Raw genomic sequence first — 10,109 nt, 5'->3', positions numbered from 1 at the left:
ACACCCCTATATATACACAGTACAGTCACATACACCACTATATACACAGTACAGTCACACACACCCCTATATACACAGTACAGTCACACACACCCCTATATATACACAGTACAGTCACACACACCCCTATATATACACAGTACAGTCACACACACCCCTATATACACAGTACAGTCACACACACCCCTATATATACACAGTACAGTCACATACACCACTATATACCCAGTACAGTCACACACACCCCTATATATACACAGTACAGTCACACACACCCCTATATACACACAGTACACAGACAGTATACATTGTAGCCGGGCTCCCTGTTATCCTGTCACGTGTGACCTCTGACCAGTTCATTACACTGTTATGAAAGATACATTATAGCGACTTATGCAACTAAGCCCCGCCCACATAACCATATAAGGCTCCACAGTCCTTCCTTGCAGCCCCGCCCTGACCAATTTCTGCGCTCTGATTGGCTGAGGGGATTAAAAGGCAGGAACTGAAGTACTGATAGAGGAAGCGGCTTTCCCGGAGAACACAACCCGGTAACCGGAGGCGAAATGGGGAGCGTGGACCTGGTGAAGCTGGGGGGCCTGCTGGTGAAGAACGCGCTGACCGGGGAGGTGAGCGCTGCTAAGAGGCTGTTCACATCAGATCGCTGCGTTATATGATTATGCAATGATCAAGGGGATTTCATCATGCTCTACAGAGACTGGGGGTGATGCTCTGCAGGGACTTGTGGGGGTGATGCTCTACAGGGACTGGGGGTGATGCTCTGCAGGGACTGGGGGTGATGATCTGCAGGGACTTGTGGGGGTGATGCTCTACAGGGACTGGGGGTGATGCTCTGCAGGGATTGGTGGGGGTGATGCTCTGCAGGGACTGGTGGTGGGTTATGCTCTGCAGAGACTGGGGGTGAGGATGCTATGCAGGGACTGGGGGTGATGATGCTCTGCGGAGACTGGGGGTGAGGATGCTCTGCAGGGGCTGGTGGGGGGTGATGCGCTGCAGGGACTGGGTGTGAGGATGCTCTGCAGAGACAGGTGGGGGGGGGGTGATGCTCTGCAGGGACTGGGGGTAATGATGCTCTGCAGGGACTGGTGGGGGTGAGGATGCTCTGCAGGGACTGGTGGGCGGTGATGCTCTGCAGAGACTGGGGGTGAGGATGCTCTGCAGGGACTGGTGGGGGGTGATGCTCTGCAGGGACTGGGGGGTGGGTGATGCTCTGCAGGGTGAGGCACTATGGTAAGTCATGCCAAACTGTGCAAGGACTACATCTCCCAGCATGCTCTGTTATGTTCTCATCAGGTGTCAGTGTCTCCACTGCTCTCTGCTGCCACCTCTGTCCATGTCAGGAACTGTCCAGAGCAGCAGCAAATCCCCATAGAAAACCTCTCCTGCTCTGGACAGTTCCTGACATGGACAGAGGTGGCAGCAGAGAGCACTGTGTCAGACTGGAGAGAATACACCACTTCCTGCAGGACATACAGCAGCTGGTAAGTACTGGAAGACTAGAGATTTTTTAATAGAAGTAAATTACAAACCTGTATAACTTTGTGACACCAGTTAAAAAACTCTCTAGAGTTCCCCTTTATTATCCCGGATGGGTAAGAAGCGGAGCCTCCCCTGCCCCCAGGTTGTGTCTTTATGCAGCGTTCCTGCCCATTTTGTGCCAACATCAATACCAGTTCTGCCAAATCATCCTGTTTATCTTTCAGTAGGGTTCTCCACCTGGCCGCCTTCTTCCAGGAACAGTGCCTCTCCTGTCCTCAGGTTGGGTGCGGTATTGCTGCTCAATTCTCTTGAAGTGAATGGAGCTGAGTTGTAATACTGCATACAGCCTGCCCTGGGCTTCTGCTAGTCTCTGTAATGTCACTGGCAGCATAGCCCTTCCCTTCCCCTATAACCTCCCACTTGGTCCCTGATCACACTGGTTGGAGGAGAGTCACTGGCCTATGGGGTATGATGTATGGGCTCCTCTATATTCGGGTTATGGACTTCATAGCGTTGTCTCTGCTGGCTTTACACTCTGTAAATCATCCCAATTACAGTGTGTATATATATATATATATATATATATATATATATATATATATGGGGGGGGGACGGTCCTAGGAACCTCAGGTGAAGAGATCCCCGAATATTCCCTTATATGGCAGCAGCTTTTAAAGGGGATATCTAGGATTACGTAAACATGGCTGTTATCTTCCAGAGACAGCGCCACCCTAGTCCTCAGGCTGTATGTGGTATTGCAGCTCGGTTCCATTGAATCATAGCAGTCAAACTGCAATACCATGAGCAACCTGAGGACAAGGTGGCGCTGTTTTTTTCTTTAAAGAGAACAGCTATGTTTGACTAATCTTGGATAACCTCCAGGTTTCTTCCATTGTGATGTCTAATATTCCCGGCCTGCGGCTGCTTATCTCTATGGGTGAAGTGTGATGGCTGCCGAGTCAGACCGGATGGGGTAACAGAGACGCGCCAGCAGCCCCGGGGGGGTTGTGTAACTTCACTGTGATGTCTGACAAGCAGCAGGATAGGTCTGAGTGGCCAGGACTGTATGCTGCCCGGTGCCCTGCAGCCCCCCAGGACTGTATGCTGCCCGGTGCCCTGCAGCCCCCCAGGACTGTATGCTGCCCGGTGCCCTGCAGCCCCCCAGGACTGTATGCTGCCCGGTGCCCTGCAGCCCCCCAGGACTGTATGCTGCCCGGTGCCCTGCAGCCCCCCAGGACTGTATGCTGCCCGGTGCCCTGTCATGCTGGTGACTTGGAATTTACCACCAGTAATCCCCCTGCAGCACCCACTAGTGGGGACATGTAGTATTACATGCCACCCAATTATCAAGTCTCCCACAATAAGAGGGGCTCTGCACCCATGATGTCTACAGCCCTAATACTGCAGACTGGGTGGGTTTGCCCATATGGGTCAGGATGGGCCTTTCTATCGTTCCATCCATCCCAAATTCATAACGTTCCAATATTTTTGGAGATAACGACCAGGACAAGAAGTATATAAAGTAGCCCCCCCCCCCTCCACAGTATACCATATTCACATTAAGACTACTAGAGACTGGCTTATAGGTGCCTCAGTATCTGTGGGGTGTGGTAAAGGCGTGAATTTAAATGAGAAGCCCAGTGAAAATTTTTATTAAAGTATTTTCCCCCAAAAGTTATACAAATCCCCAATATACACTTATTATGGGAAATGCACATAAAGTGCTTTTCCCTGCACTTACTACTGCATCAAGGCTTCACTTCCTGGATAACATGGTGATGTTACTTACCGGATAACATGCTGATGTCACTTCCCGGATAGCATGGTGATGTCACTTCCCGGATAACAGGGTGATGTCACTTCCCGGATAACAGGGTGATGTCACTTCCCGGATAACAGGGTGATGTCACTTCCCGGATAGCAGGGTGATGTCACTTCCCGGATAACAGGGTGATGTCACTTCCCGGATAACAGGGTGATGTCACTTCCCGGATAACAGGGTGATGTCACTTCCCGGATAACAGGGTGATGTCACTTCCTGGATAACATGGTGATGTCACTTCCTGGATAACACGGTGATGTCACGACCCGACTCCCAGAGCTGTGCGGGCTGTGGCTGCTGGAGAGGATGATGGCAGAGAGATACTCTGTGCCCTGTGTCCCTCAGTGTCCCTCTGCCATCATCCTCTCCAGCAGCCACAGCCCGCACAGCTCTGGGAGTCGGGTCGTGACATCACCATGTTATCTAGAAAGTGACATCACCATGTTATCTAGAAAGTGACATCACCATGTTATCGAGGAAGTGACATCACCATGTTATCCAGGAAGTGACATCACCATGTTATCTAGGAAGTGACATCACCATGTTATCCAGGAAGTGACATCACCATGTTATCCAGGAAGTGACATTACCATGGTATCTAGGAAGGGGGGGGGGCAATACAATACCTTAATAAAATGTTCACCGGACTTCTCCTTTAAAGGGATCTGTCTAGAAGAAGTTGAAGGGGATCTCAACCTGTATCAGTAATAGGGATCCTTTGGCCTTACAGAACTTACAAAACTACAGTTCCCATCATGCCTACATTCATGTTGCTAAGGGTAAATCACAGCTTCCCAATAGGATAAATCTGATGAGCTTAGATAGGAGGATGTAGCAGTGCTGGGTGTGTGTATATCTGGATGCCGCTGACCTGTGTGACACTTTCTGCCTCCAGACGGTTGAGTTGCAGTCGCTGTGGAGAGACAACACCAGCGTCCTCTTCTTCCTCAGGAGGTTCGGCTGCCAGATCTGCCGCTGGACAGCAAAGGAAATCTCCAAGCTGCAAGAATCGCTCAGCGCCAACCAGGTCCGACTGATCGGGATCGGGCCCGAGAGTGCCGGGCTGCAGGAATTCCTGGAGGGGAAATATTTTACAGGGGGTAAGTCTACAGGTGGTCAAATTCCTAAGAAAGATTCCCGGCACTCACCCAGAGCTTACAGATGGGGGTCATATCCACAAGAAAGATTCCCGGCACTCACCCAGAGCTTACAGATGGGGGTCATAGACACAAGAAAGATTCCTGGCACTCACCCAGAGCTTACAGATGGGGGTCATATCCACAAGAAAGATTCCCGGCACTCACCCAGAGCTTACAGATGGGGGTCATAGACACAAGAAAGATTCCCGGCACTCACCCAGAGCTTACAGATGGGAGTCATATCCACAAGAAAGATTCCCGGCACTCACCCAGAGCTTACAGATGGGGGTCATATCCACAAGAAAGATTCCCGGCACTCACCCAGAGCTTACAGATGGGGGTCATATCCACAAGAAAGATTCCCGGCACTCACCCAGAGCTTACAGATGGGGGTCATATCCACAAGAAAGATTCCTGGCACTCACCCAGAGCTTACAGATAGGGGTCATATCCACAGAGATCCGACCCCAAACTGACGTGTCGTTGTTGGCAGATATTAAAGGAGCACCCTGTTATAAGCAGGACAAGTCCCATGTATATAGCTACAGCTTCTATTGGTGGGATACAGACCACCATAAACAGCTGCTTTATTCTGAACTTAGTATCTACAGGGAAATGTTCAGAATAGGAAAAACTTCCCACAATTCTGTGGCGTCTCATCTCTTTGCTCCTCCATAAGGGAATCATTGCAGGAATAACATTTTATGGAGGATTTGTTAATGGTGCAGTTCCCTCCTGTGTCCAGCAGGTGGAGCCTTCCTAATAGTCATGTGTTCAGTTGTCTTTGCTGTGCTTGTATATCTGTTTATAGTGTTCTGTGCCCTCATACTGTTAATATACAACCGTCCGCCCCTGGGTGTGACCACCTTGTACGTCTCTTATCTGCACTTTTATAGCTAATGTTGTGTAACTCTGTTTTAGAACTGTATCTGGATGAATCAAAGCAGAGCTACAAGGAGCTGGGATTCAAGAGGTCAGTGTATTATACTCCAGAGCTGCATTCACACTCCTGCAGCTTCAGAGCTGAACTCATCCCTCCGTAGCCCTTGTCTGCACGAATACCCTAATACAAGTGCATTCTGAGAAGTTATCATGAGAGTATTCTGCATTGCATATTCCTTGGGGATACTCCGCATGGAATCTCAGTGTGGAAAATCCACAAAATCTTTTTCTTAATAACCGTTATCTCGTGCACACGCTACAGAAAAGAACGGGCATAAAATCCATGGGGTTATCGACCTGTGGTGCCGGTTTCTCAGTGGAATTTTCCCCCTGACATCAAGGAGAGGAGTCAAATGCCATATTAACGAATCAGGAGAAATCACTCTTATTTGAATCCGTCTCTCCAGCGCTGAGATATAAGCTTTAGAAGTTTTATACAAGTTCGGAGGCTGCAGAAGGTATAGGGGCCTTAGGAGAGAAGGGATGGACGTTGTTTTGCTTCTGCAGCCTAAAGGAACACCATGGCAGATTTATCTCCTAACTTGTATAAAACTTCTAAACCAGGGGTGTCAAAATCAGGCCCTCCAGCCGTTGCAAACCTACAACTCTTATCATGCCTGGACAGCCAAAGATTTAGCATGATGGGAATTTGCAACAGCTGGAGGGCCTAAATTTGAAACCTATGTTCTAAAGCTTATATCTCAGCGCCGGAGCGACAGATTTAAATAAGAGTGATATCTCCTGATTCAGAGTAAGAAGCCCCATAGTGCACTGTTTGCAGCTTTTTGCTGACTAAAGTTAAGACAGGCCCACTTTAAGGATTTGCTTTGCCTGCAGTTCACCACAAGGCGACGCGTTTTCTTCCTCGTTGTAGGTACAACGCTCTCTCTGTAGTTCCTGCCGCTCTTGGGAAGAAGGTCAGAGATATTGTCACCAAGGTGAGTGTCTGTACGGGTGAGGAGGAGGCGGCGGCGGCTGAAGTCTCCTTTATTATCACTTATCCATAACTTCTATATTACAGGCCAATGCGGACGGGGTGCAGGGAAACTTCAGTGGAGATCTCCTGCAGAGCGGGGGGATGCTGATCGTCAGCAGAGGTGAGAGGCTTTTATAGTGGGCATTAACCCCTTCCTGACATCTGATGGGTTATAGGGAGACGTTGGGATGGGATTATAGAACAGTCTCTCCTAAAGAATGCAATAAGAAGGAATACAAATTTCCATCTACTCCAAAATGGTGCCAGCAAAGATCTGTAGGGGGAGGAAATGAAGGGGGGGGGGAACGATTAAACAATATGATTTATTTTGCCTTTTATATTTTTTAACTTAGGTGTTTATCATACGTCATGGTGCTTGTTCCAGTAAAAAATGATCTTTTATCATCTGCAGATTGTGCTACCTGGGCGGGGCTTCACGGCCGTAGTGCCACTTAGGGCCCTATTCCACGGGACGATTATCGTTCAGATTATCGTTAAATCGTTCGAATCTGAACGATAATCGTTCGGTTGAAATGCAGTTAACGATTAACGACCGAACGAGAAATCGTTGATCGTTTAATAAGACCTGGACCTATTTTTATCGTTGCTCGTTCGCAAATCGTTCGCATTGAATAAGACATCGTTCGGTCGTTCTCAATAGATACGAACGCAATAGCGAATAAATAGCGAAGAGAAACGATCGCAATTACGATCATAAGTAACGATTATCGTTCCATGGAAATGAGTGAACGTTTTCAGGTCTTTCGCAATAGCGGTCGTTTGAGATCGTTAATCGTTAACGATTATCCAAACGATAATCGTCCCGTGGAATAGGGCCCTTAGCCCCACTCACATTGCCACTGTAGACACCGGCCTCCGTGACATCATCGCACTTAGACCCCACCCCCTTGGAGGCCATTGGTGTGGGCGGACCTAGAGGGGGGTAGACCTTTAGGCCAGCCCGTTCCAATGACCGTCGAGGGGGTGTGGCCTTTGCGCGATGATGCCATGGAGGGTGGGGCCTAAGGCATCAATGTGAGCGGGTCTGAGTGGTGCTGCGGCCGTTAAGCCCCGCCCAGGTAGCGCAATCGTTAATCGTGATTGAATTTCTCTATAGAAATACAGGGGGAGATTTATCAAACATGGTGTAAAGTGAAACTGGCTCAGTCGCCCCTAGCAACCAATCAGATTCCACTTTTAATTCCTTACTGACTCTTAGGAAAATGAAAGGTGGAATCTGATTGGTTGCTAGGGGCGACTGAGCCAGTTTCACTGTACACCATGTTTGATATACATCTCCCCCACTGTATATACATTCTTGCTTGTACACAAAGTAACCACAAGGTGGCAGGAGGGAGCCCTGCCAGGGGGAGTAAAGCTGGTTTGTACACAGAGATAGGGGTGTGTGTGGGGGGGGTGTTACACATCTGGTCTGTAATAAGAGGCCATCGCTGCCACTTTCTTCTATACCTGATCTCCTCTCTGTATTTCATCCTGTGTTTTTCTCTATTTCTAGGAGGAGAAAAGGTTTTACTCCATTTCATACAGGATTCCCCTGGTGACCACGTTCCTCTGGAAACTATAGTGACAACTCTAGGGATATCTGCAAATGTGACTGAAGGACAGCGCCCGCAGGTGGGGGACCAGGGTCATGACTGAAATTGTATACATATACACAGGGTGCTCCAAAGGCAGGTGGACAGTATGTGTAATAGGGTATGAGATTTATCAAAATGGTGTACAGTGAAACTGGCTCAGTCGCCCCTAGCAACCAATCAGATTCCACCTTTCATTTTCCAAAGAGTCTGTAAAAAGTAAAATCTGATTGGCTGCTAGGGGCAACTGAGACAGTTTCACTGTATACCATGTTTGATAAATCTCATACCCTATTACACCCTATTTTGGACCACCCTGTATATAGCATATATGCAGGATAATGTGTATTAGTCACTATAAGGGTCCATTTACACAGAAAGATTATCTGCCAAAGATTTGAAGCCAAAGCCAGGAATGGATTTGAAAAGAGGAAAAATCTCAGGCTTTCCTTTATGACCTGATCTCTGTTTATAGTCTGTTTCTGGCTTTTGCTTCAAATCTTTGGCAGACAATCTGTCAGATAATCTTTCAGCGTAAATTGACCCTAATCACCCTCAATTGGAGAGGGCAGAATAATGACCTGTATGTATATTAGTTACTATTATCGCCCTCTAGTGGATGAGGAAGGGTAATGACCTGTATGTATATTAGTGACTATTATCGCCCTCTAGTGGATGAGGAAGGGTAATGACCTGTATGTATATTAGTGACTATTATCGCCCTCTAGTGGATGAGGCAGGATAATGACAGTGATCTGTATGTATATTAGTGACTATTATCGCCCTCTAGTGGATGGGCAGGATAATGACAGTGATCTGTATGTGTATTAGTGACTATTATCGCCCTCTAGTGGATGAGGCAGAATAATGACCTGTATGTATATTAGTTACTATTATCGCCCTCTAGTGGATGAGGCAGAATAATGACCTGTATGTATATTAGTGACTATTATCGCCCTCTAGTGGATGGGCAGGATAATGACCTGTATGTATATTAGTTACTATTATCGCCCTCTAGTGGATGAGGCAGGATAATAATCTGTATGTGTATTAGTTACTATTATCGCCCTCTAGTGGATGAGGCAGAATAATGACCTGTATGTATATTAGTTACTATTATCGCCCTCTAGTGGATGGGCAGGATAATGACCTGTATGTATATTAGTGACTATTATCGCCCTCTAGTGGATGAGGCAGGATAATGACAGTGATCTGTACGTATTACTATCATCGCCCTCTAGTGGATGAGGCAGGATAATGACCTGTATGTATATTAGTTACTATTATCGCCCTCTAGTGGATGGGCAGGATAATGACCTGTATGTATATTAGTGACTATTATCGCCCTCTAGTGGATGAGGCAGGATAATGACCTGTATGTATATTAGTTACTATTATCGCCCTCTAGTGGATGGGCAGGATAATGACCTGTATATGTATTAGTGACTATTATCGCCCTCTAGTGGATGGGCAGGATAATGACCTGTATTTATATTAGTTACTATTGTCGCCCTCCATACTTTGTCCTCTGGTTTAGCTTCCATTAGGATGCAGTCTTTACAGTAGGTGTATTGTGGATAGTATATAACCTCACACTCTCCCTGCTCTTCTCTCCATAGTGTAATGATGATGTGTGCACACGATGAAGGAAGAATCCAGGTGTCTCGGTTTATTCTTTGCACTGACTGCATCCCTCATTGCCTGTAATCCGCCATAACTGGAGGGACTGTTATAAGACTATAATGGGACACACTGTGACCTGGGGTTTCCCCTCTTCCTGTAAATGAAGTTTAATCCCTCTATAATGAAACATTAGGCATCTCCCTGCACTGTTTCCATGACCTCTGCTTGCTGTCATTGAATGGAAACCTTTTTCTGTACATCCCAGCTCTCTCTGTGTTATAGATCTCTCACTTCCTGGATATAAACAAGGATGTTCTAGCCAGTAAGCAGAGATCTTAAAACTGATGTTAATAATGAATATGTAACTGCAATTGCCATAAGGTTTCCCTGTAATGCCACCTAGTGGTGACCTCCAGGACCTGCACTGATAAATATAGAGTCAGATATGTTTTTTTACATCCTTTTTTTTTCTTTACACGTGTGTCTTAATACAACAATAATAATTTATATAA

General features: G+C 47.1%; 1 protein-coding gene across 1 annotated transcript; it reads left to right on the top strand.

Annotated features, from left to right (window-relative positions):
- The first annotated feature begins 498 nt into the window (after nucleotides 1-498).
- PRXL2B (peroxiredoxin like 2B) lies at nucleotides 499-10,109 on the top strand. The gene is made up of 7 exons (XM_069947193.1): nucleotides 499-629; nucleotides 4,218-4,422; nucleotides 5,383-5,434; nucleotides 6,278-6,341; nucleotides 6,425-6,500; nucleotides 7,896-8,014; nucleotides 9,594-10,109. Exons 1-7 carry the CDS (start codon nucleotides 567-569, stop codon nucleotides 9,618-9,620), a joined length of 606 nt encoding a protein of 201 aa, XP_069803294.1. The 5' UTR covers nucleotides 499-566; the 3' UTR covers nucleotides 9,621-10,109.

The sequence above is a fragment of the Dendropsophus ebraccatus genome, chromosome 12 (assembly GCF_027789765.1).
Source record: "Dendropsophus ebraccatus isolate aDenEbr1 chromosome 12, aDenEbr1.pat, whole genome shotgun sequence".
In the NCBI taxonomy this organism is placed as follows: domain Eukaryota; kingdom Metazoa; phylum Chordata; class Amphibia; order Anura; family Hylidae; genus Dendropsophus; species Dendropsophus ebraccatus.
The sequence above is the reverse complement of the archived record's forward strand: the minus strand, read 5'-3'. Positions and strand labels throughout refer to the sequence as shown.